At 45.2% G+C, this 20,637-nt stretch overlaps 1 protein-coding gene across 1 annotated transcript in view; it reads left to right on the top strand.

Annotated features, from left to right (window-relative positions):
* Nucleotides 1–17,822, top strand: part of ACTN2 (actinin alpha 2) — a 71,039-nt gene extending 53,217 nt beyond the window's left edge. The window contains exons 13-21 of the mRNA XM_047760020.1: nucleotides 1,244–1,352; nucleotides 3,161–3,301; nucleotides 5,133–5,315; nucleotides 8,413–8,547; nucleotides 9,457–9,636; nucleotides 10,269–10,415; nucleotides 13,494–13,559; nucleotides 14,474–14,632; nucleotides 16,340–17,822. Of these exons, the coding sequence (XP_047615976.1) occupies nucleotides 1,244–1,352; nucleotides 3,161–3,301; nucleotides 5,133–5,315; nucleotides 8,413–8,547; nucleotides 9,457–9,636; nucleotides 10,269–10,415; nucleotides 13,494–13,559; nucleotides 14,474–14,632; nucleotides 16,340–16,498 (1,279 nt within the window). The 3' untranslated portion in view covers nucleotides 16,499–17,822. The remainder of the gene's footprint in view (nucleotides 1–1,243; nucleotides 1,353–3,160; nucleotides 3,302–5,132; nucleotides 5,316–8,412; nucleotides 8,548–9,456; nucleotides 9,637–10,268; nucleotides 10,416–13,493; nucleotides 13,560–14,473; nucleotides 14,633–16,339) is intronic.
* The last annotated feature ends 2,815 nt before the right edge of the window (nucleotides 17,823–20,637 follow it).

The following is a 20,637-nucleotide window of genomic DNA, read 5'->3' as shown; positions in this document are numbered from 1 at the left end:
GGGCTTCTTACTCACTGAAAGGACACTCGGAGCACAGCCATAATGCATCTCTTTTATTCAGAAACAGTAATAGTCAATAAGGACAGATTAATGTCATTTAAGCGCAAAAAAAAACAAAACAAACAAAAAAAAGTAATTAACACCCATTGCCTTAATTTAGGGTCAAAAGAAATAAACTTGAGCTTCAGGAAAGTGGAGTTGGTAGGACAGGAGGGAATTTCTCGAACAGGGCCTCACCTTGGCCTGTTTTTGAAGATGTCTCCTAAAAGTGTCTATAAACCTCGCTGAGTCTTGCCTTTATCTTATCTAAAAGGGGTGATTAAAGTTTGTCCAGGATTCAAGCTTTCTCTCCCCAGAGATACTAGGTTTGAATGGCAGAATTGGCCTGAATGGCAAGTTCACATTCTTTCAGCTCACAAAGTTCTCCTTAGGATGTTACAGACAAGGGCTGGTGAGGAAGAGTCACCGGTGAGTGAGAAATCATGTTTCTGCTCTCGCACCAAAGGCATGAGCTGAGTCAGGACCTCTTTATCCAGAGGGCGAAGGGCTCTCTCTGTCCTGCCCGGCTTCAGAGTCCCTCAGGTGCTGGACGGAGTCCCAGGGTCCCTCCTGGACAGCGTGCTCCGTGCAGCCATTGCCTTCTGAGGGGAGCCAAGGACACAATGGGCTGCAAGCTGATCCCTCCACCCCCCACCCCCATGACTCATTGGATGTTCCTGTCACTGCGGTCTCAGCACGGCCCCTAGGACTGTCCTCCAGGTCAGATGCTTGGCTTCACTTACAGGTCCATCACCACTTAAAAATAATGCACTCCGGGGACCTGGCCAAGAAAACGAAGGGAGAATAAAGTTAGCCCGAGGCGTTGAGAAGACAGAATTTCTCTCTGTTAAGAAATCTGTTGACTAGCAAGAGTTTTACAAATTCTTCTCTTGATCTGTCAGAGGATGGTGAACATGTGTGTGATAGTGACGATGAACAAAACCCTGAAATGCCCTCTGCCAGTTCTCCATCAGATCTTTTTTTTTTTTTTTTAAATCATTATCTATTTGGAGTTTCCTGGTGGTTCAACAGGTTAAGGACCTAGTGTTGTCACTGCTGTGGTGAGGGTTGGTTTGCTCCCTGGCCCCACAGTGTCCACATGCCATGGGCATGGCCAACAAAAAATTACCTGTTTAATTTGAGCCCATGTCCATGTTTCTTCATGCCGTCTGGGAAAGTTAATCTTTGTTTTCCCTTCTGATAGTGAACTGGACTATCACGACGCCGTGAATGTCAACGACCGGTGCCAGAAAATCTGTGACCAGTGGGACAGGCTGGGGACGCTTACTCAGAAGAGAAGAGAGGCCCTGGAGGTGGGTCCCCCACCTCTACCCTGCCGCCCCTGCTAGCGTGAAATCTTTTTGAGGCTCTTCCGTGAAGTCAGTGTTACTGACTTTCTGTTTTTCTGGGGCATGGGGTGTATAAAACAAAACAGGTGGTCTAGTGAAAGGCACGTCTACAGAGAATAGGAAACGTGAGAGAAAGAGGGAACCAGAGAGTTGGTAGTTTTGTCCTGTAATTTATCCATGCAGCAGTGATGGCTAAATTAAAAAGTTTTGAGTTAAAAAGCCAACATCCAGGAGTGATAAGATTACAATGTAAACCTATTTGGTATTCGGTGGTAATCACAGGGCTTTTCTCAAAGTCCTTCTATGAGACGTATCTGAGTCAGGAAACTAGGAGGAACTGAAGTTGAGATGTATGTAGGGAAAAGGGTAGCACAGGTTGAAGTAAGGAAAAATGAATCTGAGGCAGAAGCAGGAGGCATTTGGTCTTATTCAAGTATATGACTTGGATAAACAGCAGTAAGTGTTGGGTTTTTAGCTGAACCTGATTCTCTCTCACTGCAGAAGACTCAGACGGCGCAAAGCAAAGAAGCAGTTACCAGTCTTCTGAGTCTTCTCATGACAATGAAAAATGTTAATATATGTGATATCAGGCTTCCTAGAGGCCAACCAGCTGTTGACATACTCACCCAAACAAAAACATTGAGGATTTCCCACTGTGGCGCAGTGAATTAAGAATCCAACTGCATCGAGTTCCCGTTGTGGCTCAGCAGTAATGAACCCAACTAGTTACCATGAGGTTGCAGGTTTGATCCCTGGCCTCGCTCAGTGGGTTAAGGAGCCAGAGTTGCTATGGCTGTGGTGTAGGTCAGCAGCTCCAGCTCTAGTTCAACCCCTAGTCTGGGAACTTCATATGTTGTGGGTGCAGCCCTAAAAAGAAAAAAAGAAAAGAAAAAAAGAATTCAATTCCAATAGCTTGGGTCTCTGCAGAGGCGTGGGTTTGATCCCCAGCCCAGCACAGTGAGTTATAGGCTGGAGCATTGCTGCTCCTGTGGTAGAGGTCACAGCTGTGGCCAGGATTCGGTCCCTGGCCTGGGAACTTCCATTTGCCAGGTGCAGCCAGGGAATTAGAGAAAGGAAGAAAGGAAGAGAAAGAAAGAAAGAAAGAAAAAGAAAGAGACAAAAGAAAAACATTGAGGGTACAGGAGAGAAAAAAAATTGAATCTAATTATGGAGGACTTGTAGATACCTGATGCTGCCTGCTCCCTGCCTTCTTTGCTCTTGCAGCCACGTGCTCTCACATGCCCAGAAAGGCAAAGAGAGTCTCTGAATAAAATCCTAAATGAGGATTTGAAAACAGGAAGCTGTAGTTCCTTCTGTCTTCTCTAGGTGGGTGACTTTTGGTTAAGTTTGTAAAAAGGAGGAGGATAGCCTGCATTTTCTGCAGAGTCAGCATGGTTAGGGAATCAGGTCCTCTAACTGGGAAAGCATGGCTCTAGCTGAAAGCGTTACTAGACACCCTACGTGAATGCTCAATTTTCAGAAAGTAGCATGGAGCATAGAGTATTTTAAGTACTTTAAGGACAGTGTTACTCTGGATGTTATGAAATCCACCACGTCTAATTCAGAAGGCATTTCAGAGCCCTCAGGGCTTAGCTGAATCATTTGAACATCAGTTAATCTTCTGGACGCACACGCTAATGACGAGAGGGTCGTGATGAACAAAGCGTCCGGATAATAATAGTTTGTTGCCCTGGAATGCGTATTTGCATCTTCAGGGAATTTTTTATTATTTAGTCGATGATAATGCTCATGTCTCTTGAACGCCTCTTCAGAGAACTGAGAAATTGCTAGAAACCATCGACCAGCTTCACCTGGAGTTTGCCAAGAGAGCTGCTCCTTTCAACAACTGGATGGAGGGGGCCATGGAGGACCTGCAAGACATGTTCATCGTCCACAGCATTGAGGAGATCCAGGTACCTGGGCCCCAGCTCTGTGCCCCTGCTGCGCTAGAATCAAATTGTCATTTTAAAAGCTTACTTCTCTTTTTATTGTTGTTGCTGGTGTTTTGTTTCATTTTTTTAACGAAGAGCCCAAATTAGCCTTTGACCTTTAGCTTAAAAAAATGTGTATACTATTCTTTGCTGCAGCTAAATTAACCTCACTCAGATAATGGGGACTGCATCTAAAAGAGTCTGTTCTTGAAAATAGATCATGGAATCTTACGAGCAAAATAGACATATATGCTCTTGAAGTTATCCACAGAAAGTCATGAGTGTATTGGCCCGCTGAGGTAACTACTTTGCAGATATCCTTTGCATATGACTGTTCATTAAGATCTATAGAATTTTCCCAGACCATAAAGCGTAACAAATCACAAATTGGCACCTTTTGCCTCCCACAGCCCAACATGTTCTGCTTTTAATTTCTTCTGGAGCTTCTGAGTTGTTGATAAGACTTCTGAGTGATCATGTTTGGGAGAAGAGTTCCTCGGGACCATCCAGAACTTGACTTATTTAGAGACCACTGTACAGTGAATTTGATGTATTATGGAATATAAGGAGTAAAGCTTTTAGATTTTGTTTTTTGTTTTTTGTTTTTTGTTTTTCCCCTGCGAGATAGGTCATCAAAAACCGTCCAAGTATAAAGGAGATAGTAAAGGTTGGGATTGGAACCCCCATGTGCCTGGAAAGGAACCTTCTAGAAGGGTTTATACCTGGGTGAAAGGGGAAAGAAATGACTTTGTCGAATGTTGCCTTTGTCTTCTGAAAGAGGCTGTGATGGTGTTCCTTGCCATGCATTCTTAAGCAGAGGCTGGCAACCTAAAATCATATATTTTTAGAATAAGTGAGGTGACTAAGTGTGCCTTAGAAGCCTTACTGAATGCAGGAAGTTGTTTCTTTGTTCAGTGAAAGGAGTGCTGGCGGCCAGTCTGGTGCAGCAACTAAAGCCGAGTGCTAGATTTTTCCTAGAAGGTGGTCCATGTAGGTTCAGCTGAACTGAAGGGGCTGCTGTCGCACATATTAGGGCCAAAGGATAGGGTTGTCAAGTGGAGGTTTTATAAAGCCTGAGGGGAAGCAGCTGGCTTCTGTGGGCTTTTCTTTTAGAGGAATAGAGATATGCTTCTTAGGGAGTCTTTAAGGTATAAAGGCAGCAAATGTTAGGTTCTTTTACTCTACTACAGAGGTAAAACCAGTCATTAGAAAGGGCAGCTGATGGAGATCCAGTTGAGGCTCAGTGGGTTAAGAACCCGACATAGTGTCCTTGAGGATTCAGGTTCTATCCCTGGCCTCACTCGTTGGGTTAAGGATCCAGCATTCCCACAAGCTGTGGCGTAGGTTACAGATGTGGCTCAGATCTGGCATTGCTGTAGCTGTGGCTTAGGCCTGCAACTGCAGCTCTGATTCACCCCCTAGCCCAGGAACTTCCATATGCCGTGGATGTGGCCTGAAAAAGAAAAGGCACCTGAGTTAAGTTATGTGCATCAGTGGTGAGTCAGACCTAAACAGTAGCTGAGGATCCACTGTAATGAAAGCAAACATGATTTTTTTGAAAAAGAAAATAATTCATTTTTTGGAAGACATTGGATTAATAGCCACCAATGTATCTTTTTCCTGTTTACCAAGGAACTTGACTTTTGTGTGCCAGACTGCTTTTTTCAGACATCCAGAAGTTGTCTTCCAGCAGAGATTCCTGTGGTTACAAAGCCCTTTTTGTGTGTGCCGGAGGGAACAGCAAGCCTAACTGTGCAAACCCAATTGCACCCTGAAGTTAAGTCGGGTTTTCTCTGCTCTGTCTTCGGGTTAGAGCCTGATCACGGCCCATGAGCAGTTCAAGGCCACGCTGCCCGAGGCAGATGGCGAGCGGCAGTCCATCCTGGCCATCCAGAATGAAGTGGAGAAGGTGATTCAGAGCTACAACATCAGAATCAGCTCGAGCAACCCCTACAGCACTGTCACTGTGGATGATATCCGGGCCAAGTGGGACAAGGTGGGTGCCTGAGGGTCAGATGTGTGTGTTGGGGGAGGCGGGGCGGGCATCCTTGAAGCCTGGGGGAGGGAGGAGGGAAGGGCCTGGGCAGTTAGAGTGACTGCCTGACCTCGCATTGTGATCAGGGTTTTTCATCCACCCCAAGTTTCTCAGATGGGCTAAAAATAACACTGAGGGAGTTTACCGGTGTGGCTCAGTGTTAACAAAGCTGACACTGGTTGGATCCCTGGCCTCACTCAGTGGGTTAAGGATCTGGCATTGCCATGAGCTGTGGTGTAGGCTGGCAGCAGCAGTTCCAATTTGACCTCTAGCTTGGGAACTTCCATAATTTACCGTCCTAGAAAGACAACAAAAACAAAAAACACTGAGGCATATTAAAATGTTTATTATGTGTTTACATGAGCAAAACTCAATTCAGATCAGGCAGCAGCCAATCTAGCAGACAGACAGGAGCTCTTAAGAGCTGGACAAAATGAAAGACTTTTATAGGCAGAAGGGACGCAAGGAAGTTCTCTGGCCAAACCAAGCAGGTTGGCTCTTGCAGAGTTCCTTTCGTTTCGGGGAAAGCAGGGGTCTATGGGGCAAAGGACCTCACTAATGCTCATCAGGTGCCTCCTGACTGACTGGTTGAAGATGCCATTTCTGGGAAAGGAGAAACTATAATTTAAGTCTCAGTCTGGTGGAGTGGGGCTTGGCATAAATGACTCTGTTTTGGGCATCTTCTGTTGTTTTTAACAGCTGAAATACATGACACAGTTATATACCATTCGGGGAGTTCCCGTCGTGGCGCAGTGGTTAACGAATCTGATTAAGAACCATGAGGTTTCAGGTTCGATCCCTGGCCTTGCTCAGTGGGTTAAGGATCTGGCGTTGCCGTGAGCTGTGGTGTGGGTTGCAGATGCGACTCGGATCCTGCATTGCTATGGCTGTGGCGTAGGCTGGCTACAGCTCCGATTAGACCCCTAGCCTGGGAACCTCCATATGCCACGGGTGCAGCCCTAGAAAAGACAAAATAATAATAATAAATAAGTAAATACCATTGGGCAGCTTCTGTGATTTGTAAGGAAAGAAAGTAGAAATGATTTTCCTTAAGGAAAATCTTATCAGTGTTGGTAAACTCACAGGTTATGATACTCACACCATAAGGAAAACTTTTTTTTTGGTCTTTTTGTCTTTTTAGGGCCACACCTGAGGCATATGGAGGTTCCCAGGCTAGGGGTCCAATTGGAGTTGTAGCTACCAGCCTGGGCCTCAAGCTCATGGCAACACTGGATCCTTAACCCACTGAGCAAGGCCAGAGATCCATGAGCAAGGCTCATGTATACTAGTCGGGTTTGTTAACCACTGACCAAGCCGGGAACTCCCCAGGGAAGCCTTTTTTAAACCCCCAACTGAAAATTTGGTGGAACCAGTTTGCCACTAGTACTTCATTAAAGAATTTTTAGACCATGGAGTAGATGTGTCTCAAGTGCATGTGAATTTAAATGTGGGGAAAAGTGCTTAGAAAACTACGTATCTGGGGGAACCAAAGGACTTCCTGCTGACTTGCTGCCTCTTAGGATCTGGGAAACTGTACAGATTTAATTATAGTCCAGTGGGATCATTCGAGCCTTTTTTGCCTCATTCTGAAGAAAAAAAAAATTTTTATTTTCATGGTTGAAACTGTAGCATGGTCATCTTAGCATGCTACTGCGTCCTCTTTAAGCAGTAAGTCCACCACATGCTATAAAAACACCCATGTGACAATAGTTATAAACAATGCAAAAGAGCACACCCCCGCCCCCAAGAAAACAGGCATGGGAAAGAGAGTGTTCCTCTGAGAGATGGTCGTTAGTTATTGTTTTTGGCCTTAAAATGAGCTCTAGTCTTCTGCCAGCCAGAATGAAAAGAGAAACATGTTGAGCTAAGTAGTTTCCTTAGGAAAAAAAAAAGGAAATCTTATTTAAAGGAGACAAACTTTCTTCCAGTCACCAAGTGATAAAGGGACATTGAATAACAAAGTCTTTAGCAGCAGTTTTGCAGAAGACACAAAAAAGGTTTCTGAAGCAGCTCTTTTGTCTGCAGATTCAAAGAGAACTGATGAACATGTAAAAATCCAGGTACCAGTGGAACTGGAAAGATGTAGGCCAGGTAGATAGTTTCCTGTATTCCAGCATTCTGTAGAATCGAGTTCACAAACCTGGCAGAGGTTCCTAACTTTTTTGTGTCTCGGATCCCCTGGGCAGTCTGGGGAAGCCCATGGATCCTTTCTGATAATCATGTGTGTAAATTTGTCAGAATATTTAGGGTTATAAAGGAAATAAATTATACCATAAGTCGTTAAAAAGTATTTTTTTAAAGTTGGGATATAGTAATGTATGTACTTCCTTACTAACACATTTTAAACCAAGATCTAACAGCAGGTCTAATAATTTTTTTTCTTTTGGCCAAGCCTGTTGCATGCAGAATTGCTGGGTCAGGGTTTGAACCTGATCCATATTGATGACAACACCAGACCCTTTAAATGCTAGGCCACCAGGGAACTCCTGGGTGTAATACTCCTGAGTAGTGATGCACATCTAGGATGTTTTGAGAGGCAGGGAATAACTAATGTAATCTGAGGATGTCACTTATTTCTATTGTGATAAAGACCTGGTGGATTTGGTGCTTACATTCATAATTGAGGGAAATGCTAACTTTTCATTAGAGATGGTACAAATAAAGATGTCAGGAGTTCCCCAGTGGCTCTGTGGGTAAGGACCTGGAGTTGTCACTGCTGTGGCGTGGGTTTAATTCCTGGCCTGAGAACTTCCTCATGTCATGGGTGCAACCAGGAAAAAAAAAAAAAGATGTCAGTTTTCACTTAAGTTCATAAATTCTCTGCACTGTGGACCCGGCCCCCACCATGGGGTTAGTGCTGCAGGCCCAGAGCCCCTGGCTGGAGGAAGGGTCAGTGTCCCTCGTGCAGACTTACCCAGTCTCTCCACCCTGGAACACTGGGCAACAGTCAAGGCCAGACTCCCCTTTCTCCCCCTCCTCCTCCCCTTGCCCCATGGCTTGGTCACTCCTCCTGGGCCGCAGCTGGCCCCTAACCCCTGCTGCCTTTGAACCCTGACAGGTGAAGCAGCTTGTGCCCATCCGGGACCAGTCGCTGCAGGAGGAGCTGGCCCGCCAGCATGCCAATGAGCGTCTGCGGCGCCAGTTCGCCGCACAGGCCAACGCCATTGGACCCTGGATCCAGAACAAGATGGAGGTAGGTTGGTACCCTTCAGAGAGAGCTTGTCACAGCCTCCAGATGCACTGACACAGCGGCCCCTCCCAGGCGGTGGCTTTTGACCACCTCACTCAGTACCAGGTCACACTGGGCCTTACTCTGGGTGGCCCTGGGCTTGTGCAGCCTGTGCCTCTGAGCATCAGGGTAGGGGGAACGTGCACTAAAATCAGCCTGGACTATTCTCCCTGCCATCCATTCTTTTATCATTAAAAATGATAAGGGGGCTCTTTTTCAGGTTTTAGCCTCTGCAAGACCTAGATTTTTAAACCATCCATCCTTAAGGAAGATGTATGAAGAGTCATAAATACTTTGCATTTTCAGAACATTTAAGGGACAGTCTTTGAATGACACTGATTTCTGGGTCTATTTTATCACCAAGAGCAGCCAAGAGACATTTATTGGCCTACTTAGTTTTCTCCCAACTGCCCTTTTGGTGGTAAAATGTTAACTTTTGTCTTAAAGAGGGGAGCACCTAAAAATATAGGATGCTTTTGGCCCGTAATGAACCATCCAGTGGCTTCAAATCTCTCTGGCAGCTGCCTTCATGCAGAGCATTCCCCAGCCGCCTCCGGGAGAGGCAGCTCCGGCGAGGGAAGGCTTCTGGCTTCATTGGAACAAGGTCAAAACTGCTCCTTTTTCATCCCTCTTGCTTTGCTTTTATGGATCTTGGTTGGTTTTTGTGCCCCTGTTCTCTGGATGGACTAGAACCAGAGCTTGTTTCATGCCGTGGTGCAGCCCTGTTTCCCACTTTATCTGAAAAATCCAGTGGCTCTGGCTGCTGCCTGATGCCGGCGTAGGAGGGGGAGCAGAGCCAGGAAGGACACCTCCCATGCAGTGACCCAAGCAGCTGCTCACCTTGTTGCCTGCCCCTGTTCTTGCCTCCACCAGGAGATCGCCCGCAGCTCCATCCAGATCACGGGCGCCCTGGAGGACCAGATGAATCAGCTGAAGCAGTACGAGCACAACATCATCAACTACAAGAACAACATCGACAAGCTGGAGGGTGACCATCAGCTCATCCAGGAGGCGCTGGTCTTCGACAACAAGCACACTAATTACACCATGGAGGTACGGCTGCCACAGGGGCCCGTGTCACCCTCCTTTCTGACCGTGACCGGTTCACCGTCTCAGTACTTTCTTCCCACGTTTGTCTCCTTCTCTTCCTGATTTGTTCTACAAGCGTCAACTGGCAGGATCGTTCAGCCTTTCCTGCCGCTGTCTGGGAAAAGGCTCTGTGGACGGGTATGAAGTGCACAGAGGGGTCAGCTGTCCACCACCCTCAGAACCACCCCATCCTCACTATTAGCTCAACAGTGAAGTCGTTGCGCTGCTTCAGAGAGACTAACCTAAATTGGATGGTTACATTTGGGCCCGTTTGGCCCAGTTTCATCTTTCTGGGAGCCAGTGGGTATAATCCAGGGCCCATCCTGCTACCGGGTAAATGGAAAGGTGTTCCTAGGGACAAATATAGACTGTACAATGGATATTTTATTTGCAGAGTGCTAGATGTTGCTGTTAGATCCCTGGTCTCCCTTCTGAGTGTTCCCTGCTAGAGAATCTCGTGGAAAAGTAGAATAAAAGAAACTATAGGGATGTCCTGCTTACCTCCCTTTGGGTCAAGTCTCCTGTTAGGAAAATGACAGGTGAGACTGACGTGCTAGACAAAACAGAAGCTAATGTTTTCATGTTTCCCTTGGTAGCACATCCGCGTGGGGTGGGAGCTGCTGCTGACAACCATCGCCAGGACCATCAACGAAGTGGAGACTCAGATCCTGACGAGAGACGCAAAGGGCATCACCCAGGAGCAGATGAACGAGTTCAGAGCCTCCTTCAACCACTTTGACAGGGTACCTCGCTCCCTCTGGGTTTTGTTTTTTTCTTTTTTTCTTTTTTGGCTGTCCTGTTGGCACATGGAGTTACAGGGCCAGGGATCAGATCTGAGTCGCATTGCGACCTACACCACAGCTGCGGCAACACCAGATCCTTCACCCACTGCATCAGGCTGGGGATCGAACCCTGGGGGGATGCTGCTGATCCCGTTGTGCCACAGTGGGAACTCCTCTCTGGTTATTTGAAAGGCAATAGGGGGGGCTCAAAAGATGTATTTGAAATAATATTCATGCTGTTATCTTAAGGTTTAATGTCTATAGAGTTTACAGGGAAATAGGAATGACTAATGCCAAAGGAAAATAGCCACTGAGATGAAGCGTGCTAAGTTCTGATGCCGCTTAAGGAGACACAGACTCTAGGCTTGCGGGCTGTTTTATACAGATCACTTGCTGATTGCCTTTGTAGCTGGGAGCAAAGTTTGATGTGTTCAGAGTGAACGTGTATCCCTAACAAAATGTGGATTGGGGATTTAGGTCATTTTCTAAGTACTTAAATACCAGGCTCTAGTGGACTTCTAATAATTAACTATTTAGGTGAAGCACCCACTGAAAATGAACCTACTCTTTCGACACATCAAACTTCATGTCCTTTCTGTTAATGAACAGACTCAACTCATGAAATAGGTGAAGGCACAGAACCACCAAAATGGCGAATAGATAAAAAGTACCACCCTTAAGATATGATCTAGTATGTTTGATTTGAATCGATTGAGTAGAGCCAGTTCTTCACAAGGCTGGGATTAACGGAGATGGAAACCTGACAGGACTTAACCCCAGGCTCCAGGGGCCAAGAGAGAGGGAAGGATGTGAAGTGACATGGAGACCACGAGCACTGAGAACCCAGGGGAAAGAGGCTCCTGAACTGGGTGAGCGGCTGCAACCAGGAGGTACCCCCGCAGTTAGGAATTGGTTCTGGGCTTTCGGCAGGAACCCAAGGGAGTAACCATGTCATGGTCCTTTCTGGCAAGAGAGAGCTTGGTGAGGAGAGTGAAAGACCTGTGCCTTAGGGAACTGATTGCATTTAAAGGAGGTGAGAGGCCGGGAGAAGGAACCCCAGGGAGGTCAGAGGACAAGGAGGGAAGCGCTGCTGCAGAGACCTTGCCAGAGGATATGGACTGAGGGCCAAGCACAGGTGTGGGTACAGACCCAGAAAGTTCCCATTCCTGAAAAACAACTTCTGAAGTTCGCTTTAGGGACTGGCCACGTGAAAACACCAGGAACTAATCTATTTAATAATTGGCATGACCAATAATGAAAGGATTTCCTCATCTTTAAATTTATACTGATGCTCTCACCTTAGCCATCCCCTGAAAATCTTCAGCCCAGCCATACACTTCGCATCACAGCTGGGGCTGTGCTGTTACAGTAGAAGCAGGGTCGCCGTTTGTCCTGGGCTGTGACAGACATGGTACCTTCCCTCTCTCATCCTGCTCTGTGGAGACCCTCACAGAGCTCGTGGGGGAAGCCGAGTTTGGTGCACGGAGGAACCCCACCCTCTTGGCTCATGGGCCTGAGAGTGGTTTAGGGGTAACTTCCCAGTTGGAGTCCTAGCAGTGTGGGCATCTTTGGGGGGTATCCACTTTAAAAAAAATGCACAGCTTGAAAGTTGAGAGTTAAGTTTTATTTGGGGCAAAATGAGGACTTAAGCCTGGCAGACAGCATCTCCAGTAATCCTGAGAAACCACTCAGAGGAGGCGGGGAGCTAGGATATATGGGAGTTTTTGCAACAAAGGGCAGGAAGCAGGAACAAAAGGGTCTGGGCTCGCTGAAATCGTTCCTTTGATACGCACCTGAGCTATCCGGGCCAGTATCCTGGCATCTCTAGGCCTGAGTTTCCTCCAGGCTCACTGTTGGGGTGGCTGCAGTCTGATGGCTGCTAGATGAAAGGTATTCTTTGTTTCCTCCCTGAGTTCCTTTAGGGCTCACTGGCTCCCCTTTGGAGGTGGCCCCACTCGAAGGTGACTGTGATATCCTTCGCTTTGTCCGCTTCAGACTGAAACAGACCCCCAAAGAGGCAGGGGGAAATCATGTCCCTGTGTATGATAAAGGTGACGGGGAGGTGTGTGCAGCTATGCACACATTTTACAGAACTTTGTGGCTGGTCTCGTGAAGGTTGCTACTAGTCACAAGGAGCAGACATCACCAGGAAGGATTTCCGTGTTTTGCTAGACATGAGGAAATAAGAATTTGGGCACATCAAATCTTCTCCTAAAAATATCTATGTGAAGACCTACCTGTTCCTCCAGTTTTCCCAGAGCACAGAGTGGCCTCACTCCTGATCTCCACCCTGAGCTCCCGTTGGGTGCTGCAGGTCAGCAGCCGCAGTGGCTCATGACTTCATCCATGTAGAGGCAGATGGCATGTGCGGACTCCAGTTCACATGGGAGATTGACAAGTGAGGGCTGCCTGGGGGCTGCTGGCGCATGAGGAGTTCTCAGAACACTCAGTGTGTTGTCATCAGTGGGTGTCAGTAGGCAGCTCCCAAGAGGTCGTTTTCAGTGGCCCTGGGTTGTCCCTCCTACTCTGAGTGTACGGTCTCCTTTCATTTTAAAAATATATATGTATATTTTTGCTTTTCATTTCTGACTGTTGTTTATCCTCCTCTCCCCCTTTTCCTTTTAAAGGTTTTTATTTTTTTCTTTTTGGGGCTGCACCCACAGCATATGGATGTTCCCAGGCTAGCGGTCAAATCAGAGCTGCAGGTCTACACCACAGCCAAAGCAGCACCAGATCCAAGCACCACAGCTCACGGCAATGCCCGATCCTTAACCCACTGAACAGGGCCAGGGATTGAACCCACATCCTCATGGATGTTAGTTGGGTTCTTAACCCACTGAGCCACAGAGGGAACTTCCAGGAAATTATTTTTTGATATTCCTGTGTTGGGTCTGTCCTTTCTGTAAGTCATTGGTGACCTTTGCTTCTTTGGCAACGCCCAGTGTCCCTTCTCCTACTAGATTTTGGTTCCCTAGTCAAGTAGAGTTGTTCATCCTGCCTCTGATTCTCAGCTCCTTTGTTCTGTGTGTTTTTCGGCAGAGGAAGAATGGCCTGATGGACCACGAGGACTTCAGAGCCTGCCTCATCTCCATGGGTTATGACTTGGTAAGACAGCCGTGGAAATCTTTCCATCTGTGATACTCTGAGCTTAGATTGGTGTGGCAGGAGATGATGCCTTAAGGAATGACAGCCTGTCTGGGAACAAATCATTTACACTGTCTAGGATGATACCTTTTAAGGTTTGTCAGCTACTATGTAAAAACAATTTCACAGAGCCAGAATGTACATTTTCATGCAGTCATTTTTTTTTCCCTAGTTAAGAAACAGAATGTAAACTTTGCTGATGATTTGTAAACAGCTTTATTGGGATGTTATTCATATACTATATACAACTAGCCCATTTATAGTGTACACTTAAGTGGCTTTTACTATCATGCTGTTTTTTTTTCCTTTATCCTGCTGGTTTTTTAAGTGCTTTTTCCTCCAGTATCTTGAGGATAAAAGGTGTGTAGTAATAAATCAGCTAAGAAAAGTTGACATCCCCCCTGTGAGCTGGGAGAAGCTGCACTCCCTCCCTCCTCTGTCACCTGCTAACGTGCACTGTGAACCTGAGGGTCTTTGACTCCTCTCAGAACTTTCGATCTCGCATCCTGAGAGCCCTCTTGTCACCTCCCTTCTCTTGAGCAGTCTTACTCTTCTCCACTGTAGGGAGAACAGGCCCCCTTCTGTGAGTTCCTCTACCATAATTATGTTACATCCCAAAGGTGACAAGGGCCACCAGGAGGAGGGGATTCAGGAGCTTTGCTGGGTTGATGCTCCTGCAACATTTAAAATCACTTGATGGCAGTAAACTTCAGTCACCTGCAAGAGGACTGTGTTCTCAGAATGGAAAGGAAATGCAGGGAATGTCTAAGTGTTCAAACAAAAAGGAACTTGACTGCCAACAAGTAAAAAGCAGAAGGGCTCTGTTAGGAGTTGCGTGCTGTTGAGGTAAATGTTTCTTGGCAACCTGGCCTCAGGGTGAAGCTGAGTTTGCCCGCATCATGACCCTGGTGGACCCCAACGGGCAGGGCACGGTCACCTTCCAGTCCTTCATCGACTTCATGACCAGGGAGACGGCTGACACCGACACTGCCGAGCAGGTCATCGCCTCCTTCCGAATCCTGGCTTCTGATAAGGTCTGCACGGACACCTTTTCTTCTGTTTTTGTAACAGTCCATTGCCTTATACTAATAAAAAAGGAAACAGAGAGTTCCTGTTGTGTCTCAGTGGGTTAAGAACCCAACTGGTATCCACAAGGATGTGGGTTTGATCCCTGGCCCCTCTTAGTGGGTTTGGGATCTGGCGTTACTGTGAGTTGCAATGTAGGTCATAGATGCAGCTCGGATCTCGACTTGCTGTGGCTGTGGTGTAGGCCAGCTGCTGCAGCTCCTATTCGACTGCTAGCCTGGGAACTTCTATATGCTGCAGGTTCAGCCCCAAACCAAAAATTTTAAAAAGGAAAAGACATTGCAAATAGTAACCATTTTATACTAGTGCATTTTGTATGATGTCAGAAAGCTCATAGACATAACAGCGGTGAACCCAGAACAGGTTAAACACAGCTGTCTGTCAGTGGCATTTGTGTTTGTGCCTCACGGGAAGTTTTATAAAAGGAACCGAGAATATATGTTTTGTAGAGTTTTGTTTTGTTTTTCTGGTTCAACCCCACTTAATCTTCTGGGCTGGTAGATATATGATTCCGAAAGAAGAAACTACAGCATTCAGATGTTTGTAAAACTGAGAACCTTCTCCTAAGAATCAATGACCTTGACTTTGTGCCCAGCCCCTGGAGCAAAGTTAAATACAGCCATTCAGTCATTTTCAGAATTGGCAAGCTGTTCATTACACGTAGCCTAGATATTAAGTAGGAGTTGAATGGCAAGTTCAGAGTTTTCAGATCTCATTCCCCAAACAATAAAAACATCTCTATATGTAAAAACGCACTTTGGGATATGATTCCTTATCCTTTGTTCCACCTGAGAGGGAAGGGAAGATAGAATTCTTCAACACAGCAGCATGGCCATGTTTATTACTTTTTAAAAAAAAAAAAAAACCTTATCAGACATAAGATAAATTGTCTTTAAAATAATTGTTGTAAAAATGAATCCTTGATCATGGGGAGATGGGTGGAGGGAAAAGTCCAGCTGATATAGGAGATAATTAATCATGGCTTATCTAATCCCCCCAAAACCCTACTATAAATTACAAAATGATATTTGTTCTTAATTTATTTTCACCTATAGCCTGTTTTACCAAAATTATCCTATTTCCTCTTGGACATTTAGCATTAATAAGAAAAATAAGACTCCATCATTCAATGTCAGTTTCATTTTGTTTTAAAAAGAGGCTTTCTCCAGGGGCAACGTGCTTCTAGTTTTTTAATAAACTGTGTTAGGAAAATGACTCCATTTCCTAAAAGTACATATCACATACCTATTTTTTAAATGTTGATAATTTAAAATTAAATATGCTTGTGTTTTCATTAGTTTCCGGTATGATATTTATGTCATGGTATTTTTCATTTGCATTATGGCTCAGTTTGAGAAGCATTGATGGTAATGCTCCCTTTGCCTTTAAAAAGCGATTTAAATTTCCTGCTGGCCAAAAGATAGTTACAACTCAGCCTTTTGTCAACTGTCCTGTACTATGCCCATTAGACTCCCTGCCTTTGGTTTTTTTGAGCCACAGCAGTGACACCAGATCCTTAACCCATGGAGCCACCAGGGAACTCTTGGTCGTTTTTTAAAAATTAAGCAAATACAAGCAGTGCATAAATACCTAAGCCATTTGTGTCCCAGTGCTCTCTGCGGTTGATTTTGCTAACGTGTGTGTGTTTCTTCCAGCCCTACATCCTGGCAGAGGAGCTGCGTCGAGAGCTACCCCCAGACCAGGCGCAGTACTGCATCAAGAGGATGCCTGCCTACTCAGGCCCAGGCAGCGTGCCTGGTGCCCTGGATTACACCGCCTTCTCCTCCGCCCTCTACGGGGAGAGCGATCTGTGAGGCCGGGTTCTGTAATCACTGGTCCCATCAGAACGCAATAAAGGCTGAAGTCACAGTTTGTTTCTTGGAGACTTTGACAAGCTTTATTAAGAGAGAGAAAACTTGTTTTGCAAGCTCAGTTATTGCCAGCAGTTGGGAGATGGCTGAAGTTAGGTTTTTCTAGTATATGACATAGTGTGCCTCACAGACAGGTTTCTTTTGTTTCTGAATTTTTAGCTAGATGCAGTGAAATAGCAGGGTTTGGGTTGGTTTCTTTGACAAAACACAGCAAATTACTTGAGTAGTCTGAAATTAGCAAGACCTAGGGACAGAAGAAAGGCACAAAATGGGAAAATTCCAAAATACCCAAGATTCAAGACCAGGAAAATAATGGTAAATGGTTGACATTTTAAAATATTCTTCATATGTAATATACTTACGTGATTATCTTTAGGGGACTATATTTGGGATATTGACGTTATACTTTCTTGCTTATCCAAAGATTAGCTACGTTTAAGATAAATGGTACTGTTGCCTCTGTGGCTGAATTTAATATTGTGAGATGGAAGCTCCAGGGAATAGAAACAGACTACCCAAAGCATTGTTAGTACTTAAAAAAATGTTCGAGAGCGATTATGGTCACCTCTTCAATTTTTAGGACTGTGTAGTCTGATTAGTGAGTTTCGATGCCTTATTTATCCTCCAAAGTAGGGACCTCAGGAAATAGGGAAGTCGGTTTAATTGCCAGAGAGGAAAATGGAATCACTAGGTGGAGCGAGTTTTTTTAGGATTATTTATTGATTCCAGGTTTCTGGGCTTTTTCTAGAGCGTGTTAGTATGTGAGTATGTTATGACCATATATAAGTGTTTTGGTTTTAAGCAAGTGTCTATAGTGATACTTGATGACAGGGGACAAGTCCAAAATCAGTGCCCTTAGAGCTCCCCAGGCAGAACTCCTCCTTTATGCCTTTAGTTTTATGATTTGGTAAAGAGAAGGAGTCAGTAGGAAAAGACTGATGCTCAACAGCAGTAGAGGTAAGTTCTTCCATTGTAGAACCTTGACGTATTTCAGGTGAATTCATTCCGTGCGGTAGGAGTTCCTAGGTGTTTTTGCCAGCACTTGGGGTTCCTGCCGTGATGGGGTGGTGCGTCCTAACTCGTCCTGAGTCTGGCTGTGTCCCCATCAAAGCCCCATCGGGGAGGACCCCAGTGGCTCCCGCCACCACCTTGCTCCGTCAGCCTTCCTTCCTTTTTTCCCCGCTTGTTCTGTCAAATGCTGTACCTCCCCTCTCCGTTTTTCCATCTTGTTAACAGCTTGTGGAGAATAAAGCAGGAGTTCTTTTTATATCCGAGTCCTTAATGATCAGGAAACGAGTCATAAACAAACAAAAACAGTTGTAAACAGCAATTAGAGTGTTACTAGAAAGGCAGCAATGTGCCTGTTCCCTACATACGGTCTGTTTCCCTCAGATTTTTATAGATTTCCACCAAGAGCTGGAAATGTGATATTTTCCATTCATAACTGTTGGGTAACTCAGTACTTTCACTACACTGGCCCATTGGCAACCTTCAACCTTTATACGTTTCATTTAGTTTGCTTCTTATTATTAAGTGGTTGGTAGTTTACCAATTTCTGAAATATCCGAGTCTTTGAGTTCAATGCTGGTGACTTCTGGGGTGGTGTTTAGATGAACTCTGACTCTTCATTTTACTTCAAGCAGGTGCTATATTCCAGCCGTAAACATTAAGGCGGAAAATGCGGTGTTGCTCTGCTTTCGAGGCTAGTAGGGAATGTGTGGTGTTTTAGATAGGCATAGGTTCTTCATCTACCTAAGATTTTAATTTCTTTATGTTCAGGCAAGAGAGTGGATCAGTACTATCTGCTAATAAATGAAAAAAGGAAATCAACTCTGAAAACAATGTTTATACTCTTACTTTAGAAGTTACTTTTATTTCTGAAGCTGAATTATTGATTAAACTCAATTTGTAAAAGAAAAGGAATCCTGTTTTTTTTTTTTAATTATTATTATTTCAAAAAATAACCAGTGTCCTTTGGTTAACCACAGCCTTTCCTCACTTAAACTTTCCATCATCATTAAAAACTCTTATTTGGGTATTTACCTCCCAAGAGTTAGAGACTGGCTTGTTGGGTAAAGCGTGAATTTTTTTTTTTCTTTTTGGCCACACCTACAGCATGTGGAGGTTCCCAGGCCAGGAATCCAACCTGAGCTGCAGCAGTGACAATGCTGGATCCTTAACCCACTGAGCCATAGAGGAACTCCCAGTAGAGGGAAAAATTTGAGATGAAGAATTGTTTGACCTAGTTAGAGGTAAGTGGTGAATGGGTTAGGAAACTAAATGGATTAGGAAGAAATTTTTACCTGGGCGATCACTTCAGAGTCCCCTATAGGTACTTTGAAAATGTGTGCAGACCCTGCCCTAACCCTGACTTTCGAGCTGTGAGGATCTCGCTTGGACCTGGACATCTGCATGTTTTGAAAGCTCCATGGAGGATTCTAATAGCCCTCAGTTGAAAACCACTGGGAGACAGTTCCTGCCATGGCTCAGCAGAAACGAATCTGACTAGCATCCATGAGGACACAGGTTCAATCCCTGGCCTTGCTCAGTGGGTTAAGGATCCAGTGTTGTCATGAACTGTGGTGTAGGTCTCAGACGCAGCTCCGATCTGGCACTGCTGTGGCTGTAGTATAGGCTGGCAGCTACAGCTCCAATTTGACCCCTAGCCTGGGAACCTCTATATCCTGCACCCCTTAAAAAAACAAAAAACAAAAAACAAAAATGAAAACCACTGGGAGAGGTCCCATCATGGCTCATTGTAAACGAATCTGACTAGTATCCATGAGGACACAGGTTCCATCCCTGGCCTTGCTTAGTGGGTTAAGGATCGCGTGTTGCTGTGGCTGTGGCGTAGGCCAGTGGCTACAGCTCAAATTTGACCCCTAGCCTGGGAACCTCCATATGCCACAGGTGTGGCCCTAAAAAGACAAAAAGAAAAAAGGAAAGAAAGAAAAGAAAACCACTGGGTTAGAGGTGATGGAAAGGGTCTATAGGAATCAGAAAGTCCAAGACCATTAGAGAAGCTTTTACTAGAAAGGTTAAGAGAAGGACCAGATGAATGGCCAAGCAAATGCCTGTACCATTTGGATGATAATATAGAAATGCTTGGCAATGGCTGAATTTTATTGTATTTTAATTTATTTTAATTTGTCTTTTGCTTTTTAGGACCCCATCCCTGGTACATGGAAGTTTCCAGGCTAGTAGTTGAATTTGAGCTGTAGCCGCTGGCCTATACCACAGTTACAGAAACTCAGTATCCAAGCCACATCTACAATCTGCACCATAGCTCATAGCAATGCCAGATCCTTAACCCACTGAGCAAGGCCAAGGATCGAACCTGTGTCCTCATGGATATTAGTTGGGTTCATTAACCACTGAGCCATGATGGGAACTCCTGGCAACGGCAGAATTTTAGATAGGTACAATTGATCTCGTATTCTTTCTTGCTGTGTACCTGATTAATGTATGTTCATGAAATAAGCTGGAGTTGAGCTCTCCACGGCCTTCTTTTTTTTTTTTTTTTTCTTCCCCACAGCCACACTCAGAAGTTCCCAGGCCAGGGGTTGAATCAGAGCTGCAACTACCGGCCTACATCATAGCCATGGCAACACTGGATCAGAGCCGCATCTGCAACCTATGCCAGATCCTTAACCCACTGAGTGAGGCAGGGATCCAACCCATATCCTCATGGATACCATGTCCAGTTCTTAACCTGCTGAGCCACAACAGGAACTCTTCTCTATAGCCTTTAAGTGAAAAGAAACAAATCTAAATGACAGAGTCAGAAACTTACATTTGAAGTAGTAGTAGCTAATTTTACCAAGCTTACCAAGATCCACTCACAGTTGCCTTGAATTATTTGACAGGAGGGCAATGAGTGTGTCCAGCTGTGTCCATGCACTTTCTCAAATACCCAGGGGTCTACGCAGTGATTGTACTGTCCTGAGGTGTTTTTATATTTTAGATGGAATCAGCAGAGAAGGGGACAGGCTTTTGTTTTTTTCCCTTTTGGATTCATTAATTAATAACTCAATACCTAAGCAACTGACAGGCTATCATACTTTTTAAGCTGGGAGAGGAAG

This window comes from Phacochoerus africanus, chromosome 15 (genome assembly GCF_016906955.1).
Source record: "Phacochoerus africanus isolate WHEZ1 chromosome 15, ROS_Pafr_v1, whole genome shotgun sequence".
Lineage (NCBI taxonomy): Eukaryota > Metazoa > Chordata > Mammalia > Artiodactyla > Suidae > Phacochoerus > Phacochoerus africanus.
The sequence above is the reverse complement of the archived record's forward strand: the minus strand, read 5'-3'. Positions and strand labels throughout refer to the sequence as shown.